General features: G+C 58.7%; 10 protein-coding genes across 10 annotated transcripts; 5 read left to right on the plus strand and 5 right to left on the minus strand.

The window, feature by feature from the left end:
- Positions 1–244: 244 nt before the first annotated feature.
- Positions 245–1,682, plus strand: HETIRDRAFT_456770 (uncharacterized protein; the record flags this gene model as incomplete). The annotated part of the gene is made up of 3 exons (XM_009542627.1): positions 245–281; positions 357–580; positions 655–1,682. 3 exons carry the CDS (start codon positions 245–247, stop codon positions 1,396–1,398), a joined length of 1,005 nt encoding a protein of 334 aa, XP_009540922.1. The 3' UTR covers positions 1,399–1,682.
- Positions 1,656–4,263, plus strand: HETIRDRAFT_447588 (uncharacterized protein; the record flags this gene model as incomplete). The annotated part of the gene is made up of 4 exons (XM_009542628.1): positions 1,656–2,029; positions 2,350–3,153; positions 3,263–3,995; positions 4,063–4,263. The coding sequence occupies 4 exons, from the start codon at positions 1,656–1,658 to the stop codon at positions 4,261–4,263; spliced, it is 2,112 nt and encodes a 703-aa protein (XP_009540923.1).
- On the minus strand, positions 4,258–8,728 carry HETIRDRAFT_58963 (Metallo peptidase M16; the record flags this gene model as incomplete). The annotated part of the gene is made up of 21 exons (XM_009542096.1): positions 4,258–4,686; positions 4,756–4,842; positions 4,901–4,966; positions 5,023–5,109; positions 5,167–5,307; positions 5,379–5,450; positions 5,514–5,614; positions 5,673–5,896; positions 5,948–6,202; positions 6,261–6,322; positions 6,372–6,741; positions 6,802–6,974; positions 7,032–7,218; positions 7,270–7,355; positions 7,419–7,735; positions 7,789–7,880; positions 7,940–8,034; positions 8,097–8,313; positions 8,370–8,406; positions 8,465–8,503; positions 8,566–8,728. The coding sequence occupies 21 exons, from the start codon at positions 8,726–8,728 to the stop codon at positions 4,360–4,362; spliced, it is 3,198 nt and encodes a 1,065-aa protein (XP_009540391.1). The 3' UTR covers positions 4,258–4,359.
- A 406-nt stretch (positions 8,729–9,134) lies between these two features.
- HETIRDRAFT_99377 (uncharacterized protein) lies at positions 9,135–10,923 on the plus strand (the record flags this gene model as incomplete). The annotated part of the gene is made up of 8 exons (XM_009542629.1): positions 9,135–9,344; positions 9,406–9,427; positions 9,492–9,595; positions 9,648–9,961; positions 10,015–10,035; positions 10,090–10,172; positions 10,228–10,668; positions 10,760–10,923. The coding sequence occupies 8 exons, from the start codon at positions 9,135–9,137 to the stop codon at positions 10,921–10,923; spliced, it is 1,359 nt and encodes a 452-aa protein (XP_009540924.1).
- Positions 10,924–11,430: 507 nt separating this feature from the next.
- On the minus strand, positions 11,431–15,014 carry HETIRDRAFT_456772 (uncharacterized protein; the record flags this gene model as incomplete). Its single annotated transcript, XM_009542630.1, has 9 exons — positions 11,431–12,968; positions 13,027–13,146; positions 13,204–13,471; positions 13,547–13,673; positions 13,726–14,240; positions 14,292–14,357; positions 14,408–14,512; positions 14,574–14,719; positions 14,801–15,014. 9 exons carry the CDS (start codon positions 15,012–15,014, stop codon positions 11,431–11,433), a joined length of 3,099 nt encoding a protein of 1,032 aa, XP_009540925.1.
- Positions 15,015–15,195: 181 nt separating this feature from the next.
- HETIRDRAFT_447592 (uncharacterized protein) lies at positions 15,196–16,152 on the plus strand (the record flags this gene model as incomplete). The annotated part of the gene is made up of 3 exons (XM_009542631.1): positions 15,196–15,360; positions 15,417–15,789; positions 15,854–16,152. The coding sequence occupies 3 exons, from the start codon at positions 15,196–15,198 to the stop codon at positions 16,150–16,152; spliced, it is 837 nt and encodes a 278-aa protein (XP_009540926.1).
- On the minus strand, positions 16,147–19,520 carry HETIRDRAFT_468737 (uncharacterized protein). The gene is made up of 13 exons (XM_009542632.1): positions 19,315–19,520; positions 19,226–19,255; positions 19,132–19,172; positions 19,035–19,079; positions 18,869–18,972; positions 18,437–18,818; positions 18,253–18,379; positions 17,731–18,201; positions 17,324–17,667; positions 17,113–17,269; positions 16,937–17,046; positions 16,838–16,878; positions 16,147–16,780 (listed from the first exon to the last, which is right to left on the minus strand). Exons 1-13 carry the CDS (start codon positions 19,366–19,368, stop codon positions 16,461–16,463), a joined length of 2,226 nt encoding a protein of 741 aa, XP_009540927.1. The 5' UTR covers positions 19,369–19,520; the 3' UTR covers positions 16,147–16,460.
- A 1,109-nt stretch (positions 19,521–20,629) lies between these two features.
- Positions 20,630–22,467, minus strand: HETIRDRAFT_121480 (uncharacterized protein; the record flags this gene model as incomplete). The annotated part of the gene is made up of 6 exons (XM_009542633.1): positions 20,630–20,653; positions 21,395–21,469; positions 21,531–21,735; positions 21,795–21,888; positions 21,937–22,290; positions 22,347–22,467. 6 exons carry the CDS (start codon positions 22,465–22,467, stop codon positions 20,630–20,632), a joined length of 873 nt encoding a protein of 290 aa, XP_009540928.1.
- A 569-nt stretch (positions 22,468–23,036) lies between these two features.
- On the plus strand, positions 23,037–25,274 carry cyp53 (cytochrome P450 monooxygenase 53). Its single transcript, XM_009542634.1, has 11 exons — positions 23,037–23,250; positions 23,303–23,435; positions 23,493–23,681; positions 23,738–23,886; positions 23,946–24,061; positions 24,116–24,233; positions 24,287–24,300; positions 24,348–24,619; positions 24,674–24,805; positions 24,859–25,005; positions 25,067–25,274. Exons 1-11 carry the CDS (start codon positions 23,049–23,051, stop codon positions 25,143–25,145), a joined length of 1,551 nt encoding a protein of 516 aa, XP_009540929.1. The 5' UTR covers positions 23,037–23,048; the 3' UTR covers positions 25,146–25,274.
- Positions 25,236–26,422, minus strand: HETIRDRAFT_306714 (uncharacterized protein; the record flags this gene model as incomplete). The annotated part of the gene is made up of 5 exons (XM_009542635.1): positions 25,236–25,630; positions 25,693–25,891; positions 25,945–26,165; positions 26,231–26,288; positions 26,348–26,422. The coding sequence occupies 5 exons, from the start codon at positions 26,420–26,422 to the stop codon at positions 25,236–25,238; spliced, it is 948 nt and encodes a 315-aa protein (XP_009540930.1).
- Between the last annotated feature and the right edge of the window lie 156 nt (positions 26,423–26,578).

Here is a 26,578-nt window from a genome sequence, read left to right on the forward strand (position 1 = left end):
GGCGCAGGAGAACGCAGGGGGGGCGAGCGTGTCCGAGGCGGTGCAAGAGTCTGGACGCGGCTGACTGTACGGCGCCCGGCCGATGCCGCAAGCCTGACTGAGGTCCGCCCAGTGCCGCGTCCTGCACACCTTCTTTCCCACTACGCCAACGTCGTCCTCCCCGCCCCTCCAGCCCCCCCTCATGGTGGTCCCCCCCCCCCTCGCCCCCCCTCCCCTTCCCACAACACCCACACCTCTCTTCCCCATGCCTTCCGACTCCCCCGTACACCAACTCGACTCGCGTACGTCCCTTTTTCCGCCCACCTCCCCGTCTGCTGACGCGCCTCGTTCTCGCTTTTCCCGCCTTTTTTTCGCAGCCTCCCCCCATCCCTCTCGCTCCCCCTCCCCCTCCGGTCATGACATCCTCACCCTCCGCGCCCTCGTCAGCACCAAAGACGCCGGCGTCATCATCGGCAAGGCTGGCAAAAACGTCGCCGACCTCCGCGAACAGACCGGCGTCAAGGCTGGCGTCAGCAAGGTCATCCCCGGCATTCACGAGCGCGTCCTCACCGTCACCGGCTCCGTAGACAGCGTCGCAAAAGTGCGCACGCCGCGTTCTTTTTTTTCACCTCCGTTTTTCACACGTTTTGATATTCTTTTCATTTGATCTATTAGGCCTACGCACTCATCATCGCGCAGCTCGTCGAGGCCAACCCGTCGTCCCCCGTCGTCTCTTCCTCGTCCGCGGCGCATACATCCATCCGTCTCCTCATCTCCCACAACCTCATGGGAACCATCATCGGCCGCAGCGGTCTCAAAATAAAGGCCATCCAGGACGGCTCCGGCGCCCGCATGGTGGCATCGAAAGACATGCTGCCCCAGTCCACCGAGCGCGTCGTCGACGTCCAAGGCGCCCCCGAGGCGATTGGTCGCGCGATCGAGGAGATTGGCCGGTGTCTCCTCGAGGACTGGGAGCGCGGGCTCGGCACGGTCCTCTACCACCCCGGCGTCGGCGAAGACCGCTCGACCGGCCGCCGCTCGCACAACTACTCTGCAAGCTACTCGAGCCGCCGGTCCAACGGCGAGTCGAACGCGCGCGCGTCGAGCCCGCCCTCGCCCGGCTCGCCGTCCTCGCAGACCAACCTGCGCACGCAGAACATCTCGATCCCCTCCGACATGGTCGGCTGTATCATCGGGCGCGGCGGGACCAAGATCACGGAGATCCGCCGCCTGTCCGGCTCCAAAATCTCCATCGCCAAGGCGCCGCACGACGACACGGGCGAGCGGATGTTCACGATCGTGGGCACGCCCGAGGCGAACGAGAAGGCGCTCTTTTTGCTGTACAACCAGCTGGAGAGCGAGAAGGAGAGGCGGGTCGGCAAGGAGCAGCAGCACCAGGAGGAAGAGATGCAAGACTGAGCGTCGCGCGATCCCCCGCGCGGTGATCCCTGTTTTGACACGCGCGCGCGCGTGCGTGTTGCCGGGACGTGCACGCCTAGTAAGGCGGCTGGCTGGCGGGTGTCGAATGGACTTTTTTCTTTTTTTATTGCCGGGTATAAAACCGTCCAGTGCCCGTCCGTTATACACATAGTGCTCATCTTGCCAGGTGGCCTGCGCAGCTTTTTATCTTCGTTTGTGGCTGCTGGTCGGTGCCAGCTCGTCGAGGTGGTCTGTAAATGGACATCGTTACGTACCACCTGTTCATACTGTTCCGCCCTTCCCCGTTCCCCCGTGTCCGCGTGTCCCGTACGTCGGCTTCTTGTTCCCGCTCTTCCAAAACCCCACAAAATCCGTTCCCTGTCTCTTCGCTTCCCCGTCTCTCTCTCTCGTTGCCCACTGCGTCGGCATCCCTCTTCTCTCTCCGTCTCCGTCCGTCCCCATTCCCGCTCCGTGACCGCGACCGCGCCTCTCGTACGTCCCGTTCCCGTCCCCGTCTCGACCAGCCTCCCGACCGTACTCCCGACCGCACCAGCACGTCTACGCTCCCGCCCCCTCCACTGTCCCCGTCCCCTCACCCACCCCCACTCTGCTTCTCCCCCGGTCTCCCTCGGTCTTTTCTTCCTTTTGCTCATCTACTGCCTCCCGGTTGCCCCTCCCCCCCCGTCGTGTCTTACCGTACCGCTTTCGTGCAATTTGTGCTACTGCAAAGTCTAACTCTATAAAAGTATGCGTATACTTCCTCCGCGCCGCGCGGGTGGGCGGGGCCCAGGCAACTCCTAGACAATGCTGACGTGTGCGCGCTGATGAGAAAGGTGAATCGCTGCGTTGTATACTACGTGCGAACGGGGACGTAGTAGCTCGGATTGGTGACTTCCCGTTAGTGGCGTCGTCTTGGTGTGACTCGATTTTTTTCTTCGACTTCCTTTGAAGGCCTGGGCCTAGCCCACTCGAAAAGAACGCCCTCGGGCAACGCGATGCGTTCGAGGTCGTTCGCTCGCTCGTGCGTTCGCCGTCGACACCCGGGGCGGTCACGGGTGCAGCGCGTGACGTCGCCGTCGACTTGGACCGTGCGGCGTCCGTTTTGGGCGATGCGTGCACGATGCTCCCCCGACACAACAACCCCCACGGCCTGCCCGCGCGCCCTGACTTTGCCCAAAATGCACCTCCCCCTCCTCCCCTTCTTCCTCAGCAGCAGCAGCAGCAGCGTCCACAACGGCAGACTCAGAATAACCCCGCCGCGCTCGCGCAGGCACTGACCAGCGCGCTCGCGAACCCCTACGGCGCCGCGCAGTACCAGGCGCCGCACTATGCGCAGGCATATGCGCAATACTACGCAGCGGGGAACGCAGGCGCGGGTGCGGGTGTGGGCGCGGGTGCGGGTGCGTTCGGGCAGGGGTACGCCCAGCAAGGTTCGCCGGCGTCGTTCAGCGCGCCAGGGCCGTCAAATGCGACCGCGGGTGCAGGCGCGGTCGGCGCGAGAGGCCGTGGGCGCGGAGGGGGCGCGAGTCGAGGGCACCAGCAGCAGCAGCACCAACAGCAACAGCAACAGCAACAGCAAACGCAGGCGCACTGGTACGCGCCGGGGAGCAGCCGCTGCGCGCACCCCGGGTGCGGGTTCGCGGGCGCGCCGAAGGCGGTGGAGGTGCATATGATGGACCGGCACCTCGTGTACCCCGCGGGGTGGGACCGGCGCAAGCGCGCGGGTGAATGGGACGCGGACCCCAGCCTCAAAGGGTGCGTGTGTGCGTGTGCGTGTGCGCGCGCACCATCAGTGTATTTCGGCGCCCCTCGCGTGGCGCGCGGGCTGACAGCGCTGATGCATCGTGCCCACTGTCTGTTGCAGGAAGCCGATCGTGATCCAGGGCACGAACGTCGCGCTCGACACGCCCGAGGAGATCGCGCGCTGGCTCGCGGAGCGCAGGCGCCGCTGGCCGACGGACGCGCGCGTCGCGGAGAAGAAGCGAAAGCTCGACGACGCGATCGCGCGCGGGCAGATGCACCCGGATGACCCCGCCCTGCGCGGCCACAAGCGCCGCAGGCTCGATGGCGGACCCGACAGGCAACAGCAGCAGCCGGACGCGGGCTGGGGAGAGCAGCGGGGCAGGGGGCGTGGGCGCGGTAGGGGACGCGGCGAGCCGAGGGCGCGCGGGCGAGCAAGAGGCGGGCGTGGGGGTGCGTCGACGGAGAGCGCACGAGGCCCGCCGCCCGACCCGCCCGCTGGCCCTTCCTCGTCGTCGGGCTCGGAGTCTGACGAAGACTCGGGCGACGACGGCGCGCCAGAGGCCGTCTCCTCCAAGGCGCCACCGGGTCTAGTCGACCACGCCCCGCCGTCTGCGTCGTCCCCCGCCCCCGAGGATGCGGACGAGGACGCGGGCGACGCGGGCGACGCCGTCGCACCCGTCCCTGTCCCCACTCCCGACGAGCCGTCGCCTGTCGAGTCGGCCCTCGACGCGCCCGCGCCCGCGCCCGCTCCGACCGCCCACCCGCCCCTCAAACCCCTCCGCAAACCCCTCCCTCCGCAGCCCAAGCGGCCTCCCCGCAACCCCTTCGAGGCCCGGCCCTCGCTCCTGCGAAACGTACGTCCATCCGGCCAGCGTATTTTTCGCTCTCTTGTAAACCGTACCCAACGCCGCCGTCCCGCAGCTCCTCCTCCCCGAGATCCGCATGACGGTGTCCAACCTCTCGCAGGCCATCCACTTCCTCGTCTCCAACGACTTTCTCGAGAACGTAGAGACGCGGCCGGGCGAGGCGGACGAAAAGATGATCGAGGTCATCGGCGAGAAGCCCACGGCGGAAGACAGCGCTCCTTCGTCACAGACGCCCTCCATCCCATCTCTCGAGTAGACACCGTTATCGTATATATATATACGCTGTCGACCTCCCGGCGTACAAAAATTATGATAGAGCAAGATAATAGATACTGCTATGCTACAATGCGTCTCACGCCTCATCGCTCGAGCCGGTGCTGCTCCCCTCGTCATCGCTCTCCTCCTCGTCCGACTCAAACTCCCCTTCTCGCCCCACGTCGACCGTCCGCATCTCCACCTCGTACCCGATCGCTGTCAGGCCCTGCGTGATCTCCTCCGTCTTTCCGGGCGCCGTGACCGACACGACGACGGACGTCGCGGGGTCGAACACGGGCAGGATGTACTTGCGCAGCGCGTACAGCACGTCTTCCTTGGTCACGAGCTCGAACTTCTTGAGCAGGTCGATGTTGTAGTTCTGCGGCACCCCGCGCAGCGCCTGGTTCGTGAACGAGCTGTTTGCCTGTAAGGAGGAACGAGAGCGAAACGATCAGGCCTGATAGATGTCAACGCGTGCGAGAGGCTGGCTTACCGCGCGCCCCGGCGTAGACACGCCCTTGCTTACGCCGTACACGATGCTGCTCTTGGCCGCATCCAATACTGTTTGGTCCAGCTCTACCTGCAGGCAAAGGGTTCAACCAAAAACTTCCTTTGGAACGTGTGGATGTTAGACTTACTGAGCCGTCGACCAAACCCCGGACGACAGCCGCGCCCTCCTCATACCCCTTGATGCTGTTCGAGGTCTGCGAGATCTCAGGAATCAGCGTCAAGCTCGGTATCCCTTTTCCGAAACACGTACCCGGTAGAGCATAAAGCTGATCGTCCCCACCTCGGTGTCGGCGCCGAGGTACGCACCATATGCCAGCCCAGATCCCCGGATAGCCCGCTGCGAACAATCCGGCATCAGTTCACGAGCATCGAAAACGCGAGTGATCTCGCTCACCCAAAGATAGCTCTCGGTAGCGTTGAGCAGCTCCATCGTGATCCTGTAAGCTGGGTAATCGGGATGGGCGAAGCCCTGAATGCCCTTTGCGATGTGCGCCGAGAACGTGCTCTCGATGGTCGAGAGCTCAACGATGATGGCCTGTATGCGCGTGCGTGCGAACAGCTCAGCACCATGGAAAGGGCGAGGGATCACCAAGTCTCATCACGCACCTTCTTCGTCGGGTTCCTGCCGATCTCGCTGAGGTTTTCAGAGGCCATCGGGACGGGCGCCAGTTGTGACACCTGTCCGGACACACGTGCTTGTCAGTGAGCCAATACACACCACGCTATCAAGAAGGAACGCACGGGGAGAACGTCCGCAAAGTACTTGGCCCACGGTGCTCTTGGGTTGGGAATATCCTTGACGTTACCGGCCACGGACATGCGAATGCCAGTCGGATCCGTCACTGACAGAGACTTGACTCTCAAGAACTAAACAGCATATCGACAGCAGAGACCACGCACGGTATTTTCTGATCTCCTCGAACGCTTGAATGGCCTCCTCCGGCGCGTCCATCAGCTGCTTCGCGAGGATGGGGAGGAAGTGCCCCTGCTGGAGCACCCCGCCCGCCCGGTTCGATGAAGACTCGGTCATGAGCACTTCCATGGTCATCGCGGAGAGCACAGTGCTGCCGCTCCGCTTCATCGCAGGGAGCGACTGCTGGATCTGCGCGACGTTGATCTGCAGCCTGGAAGGACAATATTCGTGAGGGGTCCGCGGCGCCAAGACAAGGGAAAACGCTTGCCTGTCCCGAGCGAACACGCTCCCATACACGAGGTCTTTCACCCACGCGACCGCCTCCTCGTACTTCGCCACCTCCACCTGGAGGCTTACGCGGATCAGCTCGGGGAACAGGCCTGATGTGCCCAGCCCAATTTCATGAGAGACAGTCTCATCCTCGAGCTTGTCCACGACCTCCTCGTGTGTGAGGTATTCGCCGTTGTGGCGGGAGACGGGTAGCGAGAAGAACGATTGAATGTACGTCGACAGGTACCTATAAACGTGCACTACGGGGTTAGTGATCCGCGATGCAATGATAGCCGAGCGCTCACGGTCTGAGATGGTTGGGGAGCTTGGCAAGAGAGAAGTGTGCGTTGATGCTGATGAAGTCAGACTGCGAGATGCGGTCAATGTATGCGCGATGTGGAAGGATCAAATCATACCTTGACGTGATCGTACTGGACGAAGAACGGAAGCTCCTCCCCATCCCTCGCAACATGGCGCGCGAGGTCTGTCTCAGGCAAAGGCACCCGAGAAGTCCGTCCGATGCCTGGCTCTTGAGCGCTCTCGACCGGGATCCACGCGATGCTCTTCACGTCGGGCACAGGGAACGCGGTGATGATTTCCTTCGGGATAGGCTTCTCATGTTCAGCCAACGCGTCCCGCAGCTCCTGCGCAGCCTTGGCGAGACCGTCGGGCCCAAGGCGCGCCTTCCGCTTCTCCAAGCGTGCTTTCTCCTTCTCAGCCAGCTTCTCAGACAACTTGGCGGATGGCTTTCCTCGGACGACGACAGAGTGCGCATCGATATAATACCTGGGAGCCATGTGGGTCAGCACGCCTGAATGACTGATCGTTCAAACGCATGAGACGCACTTTTTCAAAAGGGCTGTCCATTGCTCGTTCGTCCATGTGCGCAGCTTGGCAAGTTGCTTGAGCTCGTCGAGTGCCTCCTCAATCTGCGATCCGTCGCGTCTGCCATAGAGGGCCTCAGAAATCAAGGCCCCCGAGAAGGCATCGCCGCCGTCGGCCTCCAGTTTATTGAGAAGCTGCGAAATCGAAGATTAAGCAAACAGGAGAGCGGGTGTGATTTGGTGACTCCGAACCTGGCGCTGCTCTCTGTTGAGGACTCGGGACATACGGTCCATCTCGATACCTTCGCTAGCGATACGTTTGAAGCTGTCCATGATTCTCTGGTCGAACGTGTCCAGGTTCGCGGTGGCGATGTCTCCGATATATATGGTGAGATCGGAGAACGTCGCCCTCGTATCTTCTCCAAAGTAAATATAAGAGCTATGAAAGATCAGTGTCGGGACGTCGAAACACGAGTACCATGAAGCATACCAAAGCGGGGGGTCGATCTCGACGAATTCTTTGATCAGCGGCGCAGTCGTCGACCCGGACAAGTAAGAGCCCATGACGTCAAGAGCCTAGCGCGCACAGATAATCCATAAGCGGAGCGTCAATCGTATGGTGCATATCCTGATATTTACCTGCGAGTCCAAAAAGTCGTCCATGTGAGGGCCGAGGAAACCGATCATAAGTTCACCGTTGGACTCGTCGCTCGAAGGGAACTCGATCGTCTTCTTGATCGTCTCCTTGAGCGGGGAACGACGGACTGAAGGAGTCTCCAAGAACGGGCGCTTCCATCCCTCAGGAGAAGGCCCCTTGGCTTGTCCGTGAGCGATGATTGAAGGCTCGACCTGCTTGTCGATGACGGAGAGAAGGGTCTCCGTGCCACTGGGGAGTCTGCCGGCGACGATCAAAGTGAGGTTGTGTGGGACGTAGTATTTCGCGTGATACGCCCTGACTGAGGAACGTCGTCAGCAAGGTAGAAGACAGTACAGTGAACGGGATGTATACTTTGCTCGACGGTCAGTTTTCGAAGGGCTGACTTGAGACCACCCGTTTCGCTTCGGTACGCGCTGTCTGGAGGATTGACCAGACGCTGTAGCCTATGCATAAAAGTGGCATGAATTCATTGCAGCGATCGAGAAGGACGGCAAGGACGCACTCCAAAGCCATGATGTCTCCGGCACTGCTCTCGCGGCCTTGCATTTCACTGTAGACGACGCCAGCATCCTCGCCATCCCCATTGATATGGTGTACCTGTCGAAAAGAAGGAAAATAATGAGATGAGACGGTGAATTGCGAGACGACGGCTTGCGCACTTCTGTGACAAATCCGGCTTTTGTGATCGTGGGGTAGAGGACATGGTCGAAATAGATGGGCAGTATCTGTAGGAAGCCGGTTTCGCCGGCGGTGGAGACGGTGTAGGCTGTGTGGTCGGTATCTGTCCAGGCGTTCGTTCCGCTCGAGAAGCCGCGGTTCGCAAAGTGGTCGATGATGCCTTTGTACGGGTACTTCTCGGATCCCATGAATACGAGACTGGTTGTATGCGCTCAGACATGGACGGGATGGATCGCAGAGAGGGTATAACATACTGTTCTAGGGTATGCGGGCATCCGGTATCATCGAATACTTGGGAGGTGTGTTAAAACGTGAAACCGAAGGAACTGAAAGAATAAAGAGGACGTACTCTCGGTGGCAACGGCAAGATAGCCGTTTACAATGGGAGCTTTGACGGCGTATCAGCTAAACACGTCCAGGAACAGGGTATATGCGGGATGTGGGGCTCACCGTCGTAGCTTATGTGCACAACACTGAGGCCAGTGACTCTGCTGCGCCATTTGGTGATGATGGTATCCGTGAAGTCTAGCTTGACGCGTCTGACGAGGTCAAAATTTCCGTGTGATTCAGGAGAGCTGGGGAGAGAAGCGGTTGATTCGAGGGAGGGGGACATTGCGGGGTGCGTGGCGAGGGCGCGGATCGATGAATGTACAGAGAAGAAGCGGGGTCGAGGGCGTGTGGCGCGGGGAAGGAAAGGAAGCGCAGCGAGAGAGGCCGGAAAGGATCGTAATGGGCCGAAAGAGGAGGGGAGGTGTCCACAGTGTCGCCAGAATGTCGAGAGGCTGTTCATCCACAGAGCGTGTCGATGGCGTACGGTCCTACGGATCGAGCCCGCCTCCAAAATACCCATCGGCTGACTCAGTCCTCGATCTAATCTAATCGCGCTCGCTTCCGTCCAGTCAAACGTCCTGGCATTCCTCCAAGCCCTCGTCTGCCGGCGCACATCAGCCACGCGCTCCTCGGCGCAGCCCCGCAGACTGCTATCCCACAGGACACCGCCCGTCTTCGCACCGCGCACGATGCCGTCACAGGGCTTCCAGCTGACCCCCGAACAGATCGCCAGGCGCGAGGCGCGCAAGCGCAAACGAGACGACGCGCAAGCCAGTGGCGCGAGCACGCCCCGAGCCCTCCCCGAGGACGACGAGAGGGCACGCATCGTCCCCCGGCCGTGGCTCTCCGTGCGCGAGGCCCAGGCCGGCGCCGAGCGGCTCAAGGTCATGACCTGGAATGTTCGTAACACATAGCCCCGCGTGCTCCCGTGGACGTCTCACGACTCGCGTCTGTTCTCAGCTTTTGGCCCAGTGCCTCGTCCGTGAGTCGCGTCCCATCCTGCGCGTGTCTGAGCCCATCGAACGATCGTCATCGCCACCATGAAGGGCGTGAACTCTTTCCCGTGAGCGACTGTCTGAAAGGCGCACAGCGCGAACACATGATCTACAGGGAGATCCTCTCCCCCAATGCCGATATCCTCTGTCTTCAGGTCAGTCGCGTCTTCCCGTCCTCGGCTTCCAAAACCACATACATGACATCAGGAAGTGGACCGCCTCGAGAAGCTCCTGCCAATCATAGAGTCAGGCGGCTACGAGCACGTGTACGCCGCAGGCCCCAGGAAGAAACACGGCTCCCTCATCGCCTACCGCAGGGGCGTCTTCACCAAAATTAAAACCCACGTCCTGGACTTCGACACTGCGCAAGTGCGCGACAAGTCCGGCGGGGACGCTGACCGCGGTTGTACAGGGCTCAGTCACGTCACAAAGAACGTCGCCAACATCGTGGCCCTCAAGAGAGAGGGCACGGAAGACGGCGGCGTGATCGTGGCCACGACGCACCTGTTCTGGCACCCATCGTACGTACATCTGGAGCCCATCGACGCGCACTGCGGCTCACAGCCCTCCACAGATACTCGTACGAACGTGCCAGGTAACACACGCCCTCTCTCCGCTCCTAGGTATGTAGCCTCAACTCTCCTTCCAGACAAGCAGGCATCCTTCTCCGCGAGGTCACCAAATTCCGCGATGCCAACGACTGCGCCAACTGGCCGTGCATCCTCGCGGGCGGTACGCGCCCCCATCTCCATCTCCATCTCTTCGTGACCCCTCACCCGCGCGACAGACTTCAACTTCTCCCCGACCGACCCAGGCTACTCCCTCCTCGTCGGCGCGCCTCTCCTCCCCGCCCAACACGACCTCCTCTCCCAATCCTGCGTCGTCCACCTCTCCGTCGACCCCTCCGTCGCCCCCACCACCCCGAAATCCACCAGTGCCGGCGCCGACGACGACGACGAAGAGGGCGGCGCCGACCCCGACCGCGTCATCAAGAACGCGCGCCCCGCACGCCCCTCAGACGGCCTACTCACCGCCGCCGAGCTCGCCGCGCTCTTCGAGACCCCCGCGCGCCCGCGTAGCGCGTACGACGCCGGACAGCGGCTGCTCGCGCACAGCGCCGAGCCGTCCATCGCGCGCTGCGGCGACCGCCTCGCGCTCCCGCCCGCGCGCCTGGGCGCGTACGAGCCCGAATGGACGAGCTACACGCACTACTGGAAAACCGTGCTAGGTGCGCGTCCGGTCCCACGCCCTGAACCCGCTCCTGACCACGCGACCGCGTCGTTTCCATGATTGTATATTTTTGGACATCGCTGTGACAGACTACATCTTCGTCATCGACCCGCCCGACCGAGTGTCCGCCGTCGTGGGCCTCCTCAAGCCGCACCAGACGTCGGACCTCGACCCCGGCATCCCCAGGAAGGGCATCTCGGGCAGCGACCACGTCTCCCTCGCCGCCGAGCTGCAGTGGCAGAACGTGCCGTAGCGTAGCAGCGCAGAGTGGCACAGAGTACCTACCGACGCGCCGATCGCACGGGCACTTCTCTCGACCCCGCCGATCCTGCGGGATCGCCTCGCTCGGGCGAAGAATAGAATAGAATCCACCGTGGCATGTCATGGTGTGCGGTATATTTGTAAGGGTTCGTCGTCGTCTAAGGTACGCAAGATTATTAAAGATGGTGAGGCCGTTATGTGATGATCGATGAAAGGAGCCGAGAGAGAGAGTGAAAAAAATGGTCAAAGAAAACGATGAAAAAGGAGAGTGATTGCGTGGGTGAGAAAAACCGTGAGACCGAAATGTGAGATCGTGATATCGAGGAATAGCGATGTTTTTGACCAAGCGAATGCCAGCGAACTAGAATGTGTAAGTACGAAGGGGTAACGTCCGTTGCAACCGTCCAACAGGAGTCCGCCCGCGAGACCCGCTCACCCACTTACCAAGTCTAAAAAAAAAATGTTCCAACCGCCCGCCCGCGCCTCTGCGCCCCAGAGTCTACAGCTTCTGCCTCCGATCGGAGCCCGCGATCAGACTGTCGAACAGGCCGCCCGCGCTCTTCTCGTTGCGCAGCTGGATCATGTACACGATCCCCGTGCGCGCGCCCTGGTCGCTCAGCTCGATCGCGACGCCCGTCTTCCCGACGCGCTCCACGCCGTCGGACAGCACGATCGTCGATATGATCACCGACGCGCGCTTGTCGTCCGCCTCGACCACGAGCTGCTTCACGTTCGTCGGCTCCTGGCGGTACAGCTTGAGCTTCGCCGACCCGAGCGACTTCCACTGCGCGTGCTGCTGCTTCAGGAACACCTTGCACTTCATCTGCGCCGAGATCGTCGACGTCACGGGGCCCGAGGGCGGCCGCGTCTCCTCGATCGGCGAACCCGGGGGACTCGGCTCGTCGAAGGAGCCCACCATCGAGATCGAGCGCGACGAGAGCTGCGCGGACGGAAGCAGCGGCGGTTGCGGGGGTTGCATGGATGAGAACGAGTCGTTGCGAGGAAGATAGCCGGGCTGGGGCGGCATCGGCGGCGCGCTCAGCGCAGAGAACCGCCCGTCGTACTGGGAAGCGAGAGACCGAGATGACGTGCTCTTGCGAAGGCCGCCCTGGAACGACGGATCGGACGGCGCGCGACCAGGAGAAGAGGCGTATGGCGGATTTGGTGGTCCCATACCACCCGACGGACTCCGGCGGACGCCACCTTGGAACGATGGGTCTGACGGCGCGCGACCGGGGGGAGACGCATACGGCGGATTCGGTGGACCCATACCACCCGACGGACTCCGGCGAATGCCACCTTGGAACGAGGGATCAGAGGGAGCTCGGCCGGGGATCGACGCATAGGGAGGATTTGGAGCCTGCATGGGGCCACCCGGCGGGCCCTGCATATACGGCCGCTGGCCGTTGAACGGCGGTCCCTGGTTCGGAGGGGGCGAGCGGCCCATCGGGCCCGCGCTCGCACCTCGCGGGGGAGGTGCGCCATACCCAGGCCCCGGCATGACCTGCCCGAGACCAAAGTACCCTGGCCCAGACATCCCCTGGCCAGGACCGTGCGTCGGACTCGCGACGATCTCGCCCGGAGCGAACGACTGCTGCTGGTGATCGATGTGCAGCGGCACCGGAGCGGCGAAGTGCTGGGCTTGCGACGAGGTGCGGATGGGGTGGCGGGGACCAGGCAACGGGTCGTGAAGGGCAGGGACCCGCTGAGCGCCCTGCTGCATCTGTACCTCCGGGGACAGCACCAGCTTCGACATGCCCTCGGAGAGCGGTCCGCTGTTCGTGCTACTACGCGAAAGCGTGTCTGAGCTCCGCTGTCCTCGCTCATTAAACGCAGTCACGAGTGGGCCTCCACTTGGCGATGAAGATCGTTTAGACGGCGGACTCCAGCTGCCGTTCATGGATGGATTGTCCAGATCCGGCGCAGAGTGCGACGGAGGTGGACCGTTGCGATCCGAGGGGAGAGGTGCTGACGGGGACTTGGGTATGCCATTGAACGATGGCATTGGTGGAACCGGATGCTTGGCGGACGACGCCACTGCCGAGAGCAAGTGTATCAGTATCCGCGCACAAGCCGGAGTACGCAATGCACTCACTGGCTGCCGCAAACTCGATGCAATCCTGGAAATCCGTGATCGCCCGATTGCGCATAGAAACCGAGTCGAACTCCAACACGAGTTTCTCCTTCCGCATGATGTGCACCTGCAGCGCATTGTCTAGACGGCGGGCACACCTCAGCAGACTGCAGCCTCACCAGAAGCGCAAACACTGACCTTGTCCGTCGACCTCCGCAATTCTCAGGAACTTGCCCGCCAGCGGCGGGTACAACAACCACATGTCAGCTTCCGGGCTGTCCGCTCGGTCCTCCGGCGTCATCCGTTCAGCGATGAGAAAGAGGTCGGACAGCACGAAGATCCTCCCTGCCGGATGCGTGACGTCCACGCCCGTCGATTTGGGCGTGAAGCGGATGAAGACGTCCGCGGCGAGGCGCACGTCTCGCTTGAAGGACAGCGTCGGCGGGAGCATTTGGAGCCGCACTTGCTGGAACGAACAGTCAGCCTTCAACGAACGCCGCAACGCCGCAACGCCGCACCACCGTGGAAGACGCATGCATACCTTGGGATTCATGGTGAAGATGTCCAAGCATCTGTCGACCGAGAGTCGCCTTTCCAGGTCAGTGATGGGTATCGACAACGGCCCACGGTCGATGGAGGTCGACCCAGTGTCTCCCGAAAACCGTGCGCTACGACCTGATCAGTTTGCAACACCAGCGTCCGAAGCAACAGGTACTGTACCCGCTAGAAAGGCTCGAGCCGCGCGGAGAGCTGACTTGGCTTTCCAGCGCCGAGCCTGCATCACGTATGGGCGTCGGCGGCAACGACAAGCCCCCAATCTGACTTCGAAAGTCGACGACGACTTCGTCCTCGGTCTCTTCCACGGTAGCCGGTTCTCCCACGCGGACACTGGCCCGACCTTCGATCACGCTCATCAGTCTGTCGAGCTTCTCTGCAGCGCCAGCGAGCAGCTTGTAGTCTTTCCGGCCAGGCTGGGTGGCCTTGAGCAGTCGCCCGTAGAGCTTCCTGTAGTACTTGATTCTGCCCTTGGGAAGGATGAAGAGGTCATCTAGTGTCCAGAGCGGGGGTTCAGCCGGATGTTGAGGCCCGTTTGAAGGTAGAGGGGGAGGATTGGTAGCGGAGAAGGAGGCCAGCATCGTGGGGAGTCGTGAATTGATCTGCACGGGCTCCCAGGTGTCGAAGCCCACGCAGAACTTTTCGCAGTAGTTGCTATAGGGCGCCTCGAGGTCTTCAATCTGTGACAAACATCAGCGAGTGACCGGGAGGTATGCATAGTCAATACGGACCCATTGCATGAGAAGGTCACCCAGGGCCTTGGGATTGGATGGGTTCGTGCCGATGTCTTTCAAGCGCTGTGACGGGAATGAGGAGATAAAACAAGAGCGCAAGCAGGACGACCTACGGCGAGCAACGAGCGATTGGCCTTGTACACGCTCTCTAAGCTGCGAAACATGGTGTCGAGCTCTGGAGGGGGCAGGCTCGAGCGAGACCATGCTGAGGCCACTTTCTGTCGTGCGGGGTGAGCGAGCGGACTTGGTGGGGCCAAGGGAAGAGGAAATGATGCGCACCCGGATGACACCAGTGAGCTGATCGACGTACGCTTTCTCCGTCTCTATGAGATCGATGAGGGGATTGGACTTCTTGACGCGTGCGTCCGCAGACGCGACGGAGGCTGCTGGGCTGGTGGGTGTGGGCGGCAGGGCGCTGTGGGGGCCTGAGAAAGAAGGCGCGAGGTGTCAATAGAAACGGATGCGAGCGCGGGGCCGGGCTGGTCGGACGGAGGCCTGGAGCGTACCTGGCGCAAGCGAGTGGACGGAAGCGGAGGTGTCGATGACGGCTGGACGGAGGCCGGCTGAGGCGGTGTGGCCGGGGTCGAAGCCCAATTTTGGAGGGGGCGGCGGGGGCGCGTAGTGGGAGAAGTGGTCGTCGGGGGGCGGCGGGGGCAGCTTGTTCGCGCCGGGCGAGGGCAGGGCCTTGCCGTGCACGTCGTAAACGGAGCCCACGTTCATGAGAAACCAGACGAGGACAGGGAGGAGATGATGGTGGTGGAGGAGGAGGAGGAGAGGACGCGACGCTTGGCTGCAGGCGCCCAGGGCCAGGCTGGCTGTTCCGTGACGTAACACGGCGTGACACGTGAGTGACGGGGCGGGGAGAGCGACCCGTGTGACGTGCGACGTGCGTGGATCGGCCATGTCGCGTTCGACGGTGGGCATGCTCGCCTGGCTCAACGACACCTTCTCCTCGCGCGAGCGGACGGAGGACCTCCTCCGCCCAGACCTCGACGCCGGCACCATCACCCCCCGCGACTACCGCGCCGCCGCCGCCTTCTACCCCTCCAACAACCGCTACCTCCCCGTCCGTCTTTCTCCCGCCCCCTCGTCCCCGCCCCGCGCCCCGCTCACTCCCCACAGTACGCCTGCAGCTGCTTCGCCGCCTCCAGCCTCTTCGTCTACGGCCACTTCTTCAGGCGGCCCCCCATGTCCCTCGCACGCATCACCTCCCTCGGCGTCCTCTCCGGTATCATAGGCCAGTTCTACGGCCAGTACCGCCTCGTGAGCATGCACAAGGACTTCGTCCGCCGCCTCGAGAACCGCCCCGGCTTCTACAGGGCCCTCGAGAACGTCAACATCCGCACGGGCGGCCGCCAGCCCTTGGGCCTCCTCCGACCCCCCTCGCAGCACCCCGGGACCGCCGCACCCCACGGCGAGCAGCACGAACAGGACGCAGATCCCTGGAGCGACGATGATCAAACGCGTTTCCAGCCCGCCGACCAGCCCCCCTCCGGTGTGTCCCTCTAGCGTGTTTTCACCCGCTCCCCGCCTCACCACGATCCGTCCCTACTACGCAGCCCCCCGCGGTCCGCAACCCCAGCCCGAGCCCGCACAGCAGGGCCGCTGGGGCGAGATCCGCGCCGCGAACGCCCGCAACGCGGGGCCCCGCTCCGCCTGGGACGAGGTGCGTCAGAGTCACGAGCGCACGCGCATCGCGTCCGCCTCACAGTCTCCGAACGACGAGCCGCCGCGAGACGCCCTCGCCTCGCCGGACACAGACTCGGAGCAGGCAAAGTTCGACGCCATGCTCGAGGCCGAGCGTCGCAAGGCAGACGCATCCACCTCCGCCTCTTCCTCCGGCCCCTGGCGTGGTTAAACACAGTCCATACCCCTTCTCTATTCACGTATTCCATCTGTGTAACGTACAAATAGCAGCAGAAAAAAACATGGAGACAACAATCACCAGCTCGCGTATGTAGAAGATATATACGGGAGCATCAGAAGAACGAAAGGAATTATCCGGGTGCGATCGAATCTACGAGGTACAATGGCTACAAGAACTTCTGGCGCGAATTTAGGCAACGAAAACAAGCATAGGTGTCGTACGCGTACATACGGAGTGTTCCATTCATAACGACCGATAGAGAGAGAAAGGGAAGGAAAAGGAAGAAGAAAAAAAAGACTTCACTGCGTATATGGTCGCTGGGACACATCGTTCAGCACCCACGGGCTGCCCTCGGAGGGCGAGACGATCATCGTCGGGGGTATAGGCGGCAGTGGGCCATGAGACGCCACCGGCGACAGCTCGTCATCATACGACGGGCTCACAGGCAGCGGAGCGACGTGCGACTGCATCACCTCGTCGTCTCTGCCGCTCGCCGCCTTGTTGAAGACGCCCGCGTGAGAGAAGGGGTACAGCGGGATGCCGACCTCGAGCGGCTGCTGCTGCGTCGTCATGCGCACAATTTCGGTCATCAGGCCCTGCAGGAGCTTTTCTTGCCGAGCTGGAGGCGCCGTCAGAAACAAAAGAAAAGACTACGCGAGGGGCGAGATTGCCTTACTCCCTATGGGCGAACGCTTGCCGTATTCCGTCATGGCGAACCTGCACGGACAGCCCCATTAATCAGTCGCTGATGCCGACCAATGAACGTGGGACCCACCTCAGCACGTTGATCTCCCCCCAAACCGCGTACTCCCGATCCGTAGCGCCGATCTCGATGAAGTGTTTGCAAATCTGCACTTGCACGACGGCAGCCAAGTACCAGCATATCTAAACAAGAGCGGGCTGGCGGTCAGCAATCAAAGCGAACGCGAGCGCGATGGAGGGCGCGCGCACCGTGGCGAATGGGTGCAGTCGCGTGATGTCAAACGACGTCGCGGTAAGCGCGTAGTGCTGTGTCAGGATCGCGCGCGCTGCGGATATGCAGCGCGCCGTCGACACGCACTGCGAGTCCCCAAAGTCGATATATGGATTATGCAGTGTGATCGTAGCTCTAAGATCCGAGGAGTCAGCCTCTCGTTGATCGGTGATTAAGAACACCGCTCACGCGTGAGGCACGAGGTGGACCATGTACAGGTCCGTGTCCAGGCCTCCTCCACCGTACAGCGTGTCCTGGTCGCCAAGGCTGTTCTTGTACCTCTGCGGGATGTGCGCCAGAAAGTCGACGGAGGTCAGCCTATCCAGCTCCTCGAATCCAGGGAGGCGGAAAGGATTCTGAGCCTCGGGGTGCAGCGCTGTCGCGCGCAAGTTCGCTCGCACGCCAAAGTCGGTGACTCGGCCGAACAGCATCATCGCCTTGATAAGCAGTATGAACGAGTCGGTGTATTGCGACGGATGCTCCGTAAACACATTCAGCGTCGTCAGATCCTGAGGGTTGTCAGGCATGATTTGCTGCCAGAAGCGGGGCCATTGTGAGCACGTGATTCAGAATCATTGGCCGTGAGAATAGCTCACATTCGTTTCGAAGTCGATACCGCGTAGGGGCAACTCAGTGCCGATATCGCGCTCGTCCACGCCATGGACCCATCCTCCGACGGATACGATACGATCGAACAGGACGGTCATCCACCACGTTCGACGGCGCAATTCAAGATCTTGCTGGTCCTTCGGCGGGGGAAGGTACGCCCCTGGTGATCCACTGTTATGCGAGGCGTACGTATTGGGATAGTTGAGCCGAAGCGGCACGGCGACGCGCGTTTGGAAGCCTGCGAATATCCACACTTCGACCCACCGCCCCTCGGCGTAAAAATACCACGAAAGCAGGCCGCAAGCCTGCATAACGGAAAAAATGTCATCGCCACTTGCCATCGTGCGGTCAATGTACTGCCGCGTCTTGTTCGCGTGATATTCTGCAAATCGATCCCGCCGGGCACCGTCCGGCAAGGTCATGAAGCTTTGCGATGCCCATCGCGAAGCCGAGGCGCACTGGCGCAAAGATCAGAATGGTCATAGCGTCGAAGAAGGGACGAGCCGCACTATAGCATGCAGAATGGCAGGGTGTGGGAAATCTGGGCTCGTAGGCGGAAGCCGGAGCGAGGTCATGAATGATGGACGGTGTAGTACGCGGGAGCCACAAGGGTCGCATCTGAAGAAAACCTCGACGCTGTGACAAAAGACGATGTGAAACAGTACCCCAAAAAATTACTGACAAAAGACCTACTAGTGCTCAAGGACAGACGGCTCTGGCAGATCAGGGTTCCACCCTAGATAGAGAAGGCTGTGCATCTCCTCTGCACGTCTGCCCGGAAAGACGGCATGAGCACGAAGCTCTGGGCTTTCACTGTGTGCTGTGCGCTTCGTGGACATTCCGCTCAGATCTAATGATGCCTGGGGCAATGCGATACCCGCGGTCGTGTGAGTCCCATTCGCATTACGATCGAAGTCCGGGGAGTAAGGACCAGGCGGTGAAAACTTCATAGGCGGTGAAGACGAAGTGGAGAACGTTCGTGGGTGGTTCATTGGGGGGGAGAGGAGATTAGGGGAGGCGGAGCGCGAGGGCGAAGAGCTCCTTCTGCTTCCCTTCAATTTTTTGCGCAAGTGGGCTAGCGAGATATGAAGGCCATCTGTGTGAAACCCACTGAAACAAACTCACATATTTGCTCCTCCAGATCTCTTATCTTGTCCAAGGGGTCTACATCTGGAGCGAGGGGCAAACCCTCGACGGGATCGTACGAACATTGCGGCTCGGTGGGATGCCTGTGAGTTGGTATATGAGAACCGTAAAATCAGGACGTCATTTGAATGCTTGAGAAACATACGCATAACCAGGAGGGGGAGGGACGCTGACAACGGCCTGCCATTGCCTGCAGAGTGTTCAGAACGGGAAGAGTCCGTACTGGAGGGAATGATACGCACTTGACGCAGGTCCCACAGTGGGGGCGTGCTGCATCACATTTCTGAGCCTTGATCAGGACAGCCGGTGGAGCACGTAGTGGATTCGCGAACTCACCAGCTTTCGTTTGCGGCAGGAGAGACAGGCCTGAGCATGGCTGAATTAGGACAGCGTATGAGGCACTCGGGGGGTACAGAGAGCGTCACCTGGTTCCTGCGCAGTGATGGACGAGAGGAGGAGCTGGATGACGCTTTCGGCATTATGGGAGAAGGCGATGGAATAGCGCAGGGTGGGGGTGTTGGCAAATGGGGAGCGCGAGAGGTGTACAGCAACCGGATGGCAGAAGACGGAAGGACGACGGTCGCGTGGAATATAACTATCGGCGGGGGAGATGGGGAGTTGCTAGGCCCACAGAGAAGAAGAGAGAGACGCGACTGAGGAGCTGGAGGAGGACACCAACTAAACCCAATGGCGACTCGAGCAGTGCGCCTTGTCCAGCGCTGTGGCGTCCCCTCCGTGACCTCCTCCGAGGATCTCACGACCCCCTCCGCCATCATGCCGGTCCACCCCGCCTGCCCTCGCTCCCCGTCCCCTTTCGTCGTGCACACACCGCCTCGCTGCACACGAACTGCCTGGACTGACTGGACTGCCTTGCCTTGACAGTGCCCTCTGCGCCCTCATCGTGATCGATCCCCCTCATCACGCGCACGAGCAATGGAAATTGCCAGCCCAATCATCTCGAACACGCGCGCTCAATCGGCACGGCGCACAAGTGGAGCTGCCGATCGCTTCACCACCGTCAACCTGATAGCCCACCGTTCTCTTCCAACATCTCGGGATAGCATATGGGGCAACTCATTGGTTGCCACTGTTTTCTGCTCCGATGTCAAGCTCTGATGTCAAGCCAACACGAAGTCGGGGTAAGATGCTGCACCGGCGATATTTGACCATGGGTCTTCATCGGACTGCTGGGAATGTCATCCCAAATGAATTGCACGTAAAATGCTCGAACTCGTAACTCGCAAGGCTGTCGCGCACAATGGTACATACATACAGTACACAGAACCCAGAGACCGTCCGACTCAGCTTCTACCTTGGTCGCTCGATCGTCAGATCCGCTGCGAAGGAAAAGAAGAAAGTTTCGACGCACAGGACGGTAGCTACGATACGCCGCGAATGTGGGATATGCCTGAACTCAGTCAAGTAAATACCTGTAACAGGCGGCCAAACCGGATTTAGAGACCAGAGACCGGAGCTGCGTTGACGCGGGGGACTCAGTCACTTACCTTGCCAGGTACCCAGATTCATTCGCCCATTCGTAATTGGGATTGAAAGGGATGTCCCGATCAGAGATGTTTTGGTGTGGGAGACCCTGAGCGGACAACGCGAACGAGCGCCATGGGAAAAAAGACCATCAGTTCCCGCGTCGAGTCATGATCCAAGGAACGGCTCATACGAATCGCTGACGAAACGTTTCAGAAGGTCAGCGACACGATGTTCGTGGAGGATCTAGCAGCTCACTTACTCGGGCCCCTCATCGGTGTGCTGCCAATTGAGGGACTCGGGGACCACATTATCGAGGGCCATGTCCATGTCTGGTGTGTGTAGGTCTCAGTGGACATTCCCACCAGAGATGATAAGCTGGAAAAAGGACCGCACCTCTTCGAACATCTGGACGCCGACGAGCTCGGCAAAATTTCATAGCTCAAGACTGATCACGCACCTCTATCGAAATTCTCGTTAATCGTCAATGCTGCCGATGTGTGTTGTCTAGGACGATCTGTTACTACCGTTCACCAGGTACAAGAATACGTATCTGCCCCACATGAACAGGAAGAGCATCCCGACCTGCACAGATCAACAAACGATCAGCGGCGCACATCACAGAGAGAATGAAAGGTAGAATCAACCTGGACATCACGAAGACCCGACTGGATGTGAGATAACACCTCCTCGGTTACCAAGTGGCAGCCTTTGCCTCGCTTGGCCAATGTGAACGTTTTCTGCCAGCCCATGCCCACAGATAATAGATCTCGAAACTACGGATATAATTGAGATGTCGCGTCAGTCGAAGAAGGTAGTGGAAGATAAGTTGTTTGTCCATGATTGAATCTAATCTCATTCGCAAATGGAGCCGATCAAGCGAATAATGACATCACACCGATTGAATCCATGGCATTGTGTTGCATGTATCCTTACCAACGTACAGCAGACTACAAAATGAAAGCGACAAAATTGATGATATACGAAAAGCAATCAGGTCTCATCCATGTTGCCAAACCGCACCCTCTCGATACCGCCGCGATTACCAGGAACGTTCCTATTCCTACAGTGGTTGGCGTAATGTCCCTTTTCACCACACTAGAGCGACAGCGGAATGCTAAGCACAGCATAATTAAATAGAAGCAACATCGGACCATACCTTGAAACATAGCACTTCGTCTAAGTTCCGCCGTGGTCCTGGTAGCCCAGCACCAGCACCACCATGTGCCGGACCTGGCCCTCCCCCAAACCCGCGGTCAAAGTCAGCATACCGTCCGTATCCAGGTGGAGGTGGACCAAGGTCTCTATGAGACGGAGGAGAAGGAGGGTCGTATGACTTTGGAGGAGGCAGATCAGGTTTGGGGCTAGAAATGGTCTACGGTGAGCACTCGTATCCGTAGAGGGAGAGGATCTGCACGCTTACTGGCCACGTGAACAGTCAGGACCCATAGGGCAAAGCCCTGTCAAGTATAGTTGACAAGCGACGCGTCGAACATGCTTTCGCGGGCAGCCTGGGCCTGCAGAACAGTTGATTAAACTACAGGGCAATGACAAAGCACACGTACCAAGTTTGCAGAATCCCCGCTTGTAGTCAGGACACTCCACCTTCCGCTCTTTGGGGTGGGCATACAAACATTCATCACCGGCAGAGCAGTAGCCATATTTGGCGTACCACCAACACTCGGGCATACGCCTTAGGTTGTACTCATGGAGAAACTCACAAGCATCGCCTTTTTTACAGAGACCCCTCAGCCAATGTTTGCACACCGTGGCCAGACGCTCTCGTTCTCGAGGATGTGTAGGCAGTTGTTTGGGTGGCTGAAAGTTTTGCGCAGAGGGAGTGGTGTGTCGCAAAGGACAGTGCAACGGGCCCAGTGGACAGCCAGCGGGAGTCAGATGAAGACGGCATATTTGGTCGTCTGTTTGACGAGCGCAGCTTGTGAGTTCATGATCGAGTCGGAGTAAAGAGAAATACCTTTGTCGAGCTTGATTCCGAGCTCGGTCTTGATAAAGAGTTCTTCTGGAAAGTTGTTTTGATGAAACTGAGGATTCACAATGTCGCGCAGTGGGGATGGGCCGGCGAGTGGGTTGTCCATGGTAGTCAGCTAGTCACACTTGAAGGGGTTCGGGTCGAGGTGTTGAGTAAAGGACGCTGACATGCAACACCGAAGACGATGTTTAGTCATAGAGTTCGATCGTGCCTTGCTCCCACTGCCAAAATGTCCAGTTCTAAATAACGAGCGTTCCAAACTTGAAATATATTGCCCGCTCTCATCGTTGGCCTCAGGCCTGCTCCAGCTGATCAGAACTAGCCTATCCAACATGCGGTTCCTTGCCCTTGTTCCGATAACACCTCATTGGGCAGAGCATCAACGAACGTCGCAAACAGGCCATCCTGTCAACTACTTCAAACTCCCTCGACTCGCTGCAATACTGCTGTGATGCGGAAGAAGAGGTTGAATCGGGTGATTGTTTGTGCAAATCCAGGCTTATGCTTCGACTCCGTCTCAGGGGTACGTACACCATGCTGGAGCGGCTAGATGAGTCCCGACAGCAAGCATGTCAGTGCTTCCGACTCCGGATACTTGGCGAAGTATTAATTTCCAGCGGTATAAAGTGATGCCACGACGTACAACAACCTTTGGGCCCACTTTCGACCCGATACACTCTGATCAAGATGCTTGACCTGCCCCCAGTCCTCCTAGTTGGCTATGTCTTTGCCCTCGTGATTGCAATCTTAGCGACATTCATCGTCTGGTCTCGAACCGGGTTTCCTTCCCTCCCTCTTCCACCGGGTCCGAGGACATCATGGTTTGGAGGCGTATCGTTACCCGTCAGTCATCCTTGGCGAACTTATGCAGACTGGCGGAGTGTTCATGGTACGTTCGTCCCAACTTCGCAGCCGTGCCACAGAAATCACATGGTTTATAGGCAATATCATATACATGTATACGTTCGGGAACCCAATCATCATCATCAATTCTGACCAGGCCGCAACTGACCTCCTCGAAAAGCGAAGCTCGAATTACTCGTCTCGGCCAGTGCGGACGATGGTCCAGGAGCTGTCAGACGGTCTAGAGCTATATGTAATTTGAAAGCATCTGACACTTTCTTTCCGTAGAATGGGTTGGGACTGGCTTTTCTCCTCCATGCCGTACGGTGCGAGATGGAAAAGTCATCGCTCTCTTTTCCAGAAGCATTTTCCCTTGACTGCCTCGCAGGACTATCATCCAATACAGGAGAAAGAAGCCCGTGCGCTTCTTCGAAACTTATCACGTAGCCCTGAGAAACTCAGTCATCATGTACGGAGGTACGTCTTCTGGATGCAGCTCATGCTCAGGCGTCTTCAATCGCAGTGGATTGCAGGAACGCTGCAGCCCTAGTGATGAGAATCGCTTACGGGCACAAGGTCAGCGAAGATGGAGACGTATATGTCACGATAGCGGACCAGGCCATGACCGGTCTCGCTCGGGCGGGTATCTTCGGCACGTATATCGTGGATTATCTCCCACTTCGTAAGTTTGGATGCTTCCAGCGCTCACCTTGGCATGAGGCAGTAAACGCCGTTATTCAGTCAAGTATATCCCATCATGGGTTCCTGGTGCTGCATTTCAAAAGCAGGCTCAGAGATGGAAGCAAGCTTCCCATGCGATGATCAACCAGCCGTTTGATATGGTCAGACAGAAGATGGTATAGCCCAATCCTTATGCAGAATGGAGCATAGTTGCTCAACGACCAATTTAGGAGTCTGGTACCGCTGTGCCTTGCTTTACCACCACCGAACTTGAAGAGTGGTCTAGGGCAGGCCAGGACCCAGAGCAGCTGACCTTGATTAAAAACGTTGCGGGTATCTTCTATGCGGGTACTGTAGCCTTCGATGCGTCCTTCAATACATAAGTCTAACGGTGTTATTAGGCGGTACAGAAACGGTAATCCGATTACTGTCATGGACGCCTCTTTCTGAAACTCCTCCAAGACAGCCACTGCCATCCTGACCTTCTTTCTCGCCATGATCATGTTTCCTGATTGTCAGCTGGAAGCACAAAAACAGCTTGATAGCGTCCTAGGTCCTGACCGTCTCCCACAGTTCTCCGATAGATCCACTTTGCCTTTTATAGATTGTTTAGTATGGGAAACCCTCCGCTGGAATCCCGCAGTCCCTCTGGCACTGGCACGTATCGCTGATGACGACGATGAGTATGCAGGTTATCGGATACCTAAAGGTACAACTATCCTTCCCAACGTCTGGTCGGTGCATGAACCTCTTCCGCTCCAATAGAAAAGATGCTCACCAGCTCTCAGGGCCATGTTTCATGATGAAACCAAGTTTCCAGACCCACTACGATTTAGCCCGGAACGTTTTGAGGATGAGAAAAAAAACCGAGACCTTGGCATCAACGACCTCCCTCACGCCGCGTTTGGATTTGGACGACGGTGAGTTTTTTCAGAAAGAGCTCTACAATAGTGCTAACAAATGTTTTGTGCAGGGTATGCCCTGGCAGATGGCTTGCTCTGGACACCATGTGGATTACGATTGCTTCTGTGCTCACTGTGTATAACATCTCTAAGACCGTGAGCAAAGATGGCACCGTGATCGAACCCGACGCAGAGCCCTTCACCTCGGGATTGATGAGGTGCTGCCTCCTCTTACAAATAAAACAAAATCTTCTTACTCACGAAACTTCACCCCTGTAGTCGGCCCAAGCCACTGAATATAACATTGACGCCTCGATCTGAGGCAGCATGTGCTCTCATCAGGCAGATATCAGAATGATGTATTGAAATTATGTCCTCTTCCGCATCTCACGTTCTCTGGACTGATTCCAACCGCTGTTGCTACATATCCATAACTATGGAAAAATATCTACCAAATCCCTAACACGCTTGCGCTGCCGCCTGCTCCTATGACACGCCCTGCACCGTGAAATACCTTGTCGAACCAACGCTTCTCATCAACTTCATCCCCGCGGCCCTGCTCCTCTAAATATGAAGCAGATCTTGAACGGTCTATCACCTCTACAAAATAGGCGTGTCGATACTTGCTTGGCTCCAATGACGGTCTTCGGTCTATGCGAGTCGCGGATAAGCGTAGTGCTCCAAGCAAGTCCGTTATGGAGACAGAGGAGAGACACTCTGTATTGTGTGATAATGGCGGCCCCACATCAATGCGCACCAGGGCCTGACGGGGATTTCGTGATGGCGGTAAGGGTAATGGTAACTTGAGGTCGTTTGCCATGATATAAAATCGAGTGAAATTAACTGAAGGTCGACGAACGAGTTGTTAGTTAGATGTGAGAAGATACTACAGGGAAATTACCCACAGTTTACATTCTGTATGCCTTCGTGAAGTGCTTGTATGTTATCGAATAGTGTAGTGCAAAATTTGGAGCATATAGCTGCGCTCTCCGCTCTTTTGTCATGCGTAGCGATGAATTCGGCGGCGGCGGCGGTCGACGCTGTCTTGACCAATGTAGCATCCGGCAAGTGGTTTGCAATAAATTGACTGCACTGGCCCAGTGCCTGGTCGTACAGATCACACCAAAGGCCTAACACCTCATAGATAGGGGGCTCACCTGTTCGTGGCTGAGCAGTCGTTTAATATTATGCAGTTTTTGCCCTTTTCGGACAAGCAAGCAATGCTGGACGGGTAGTGTCACCGCTCCACGGATCCATTTGGTCCGGCCAACATCGTCCGAGCGCAAAAGATCATACGTCTCGATGACCATACCGAATATACTGTTTTCCTGAGGCAACAGCCCGAATTGAAAAGTTTCATTCACACTATAAAATACATCTGAACGACGGAGGAAGTCCGAACTTCAGCATCATGACATGGCTCTGCATGAAGAATGTACGAACCGGCGATAGTCTTGCAGGCCTTGTATTCCACGGACTCTGAAAAATGCTCGTTTGCGACCTGGAATTGAGTGTGAAAGCATAAGTGTGGGCCTATACAATTGTTTGTGGGAAGCGAACCTGGTGGGAATATGTGCCCTCAGGGCCAAGGAAGGCAAGCCTCGGGAGTGCGGAGCTATCCGATGCAGCAGGCATTGTGTTTCCAAGGGTGCTTCTTCGACGCGTACAAGTAGTCGAGTGGGTCCGCGTGGAGATCCACACTGATTCACAGCGGCACTCGACTCGTGGGTGGAGACAAGACGCTGACAGCGACATTCGACGGCGCCACCTGCCGAATCGCGTTATACAGGC

The sequence above is a fragment of the Heterobasidion irregulare genome (assembly GCF_000320585.1).
Source record: "Heterobasidion irregulare TC 32-1 unplaced genomic scaffold scaffold_01, whole genome shotgun sequence".
Classification (NCBI taxonomy): Eukaryota; Fungi; Basidiomycota; class Agaricomycetes; order Russulales; family Bondarzewiaceae; genus Heterobasidion; species Heterobasidion irregulare.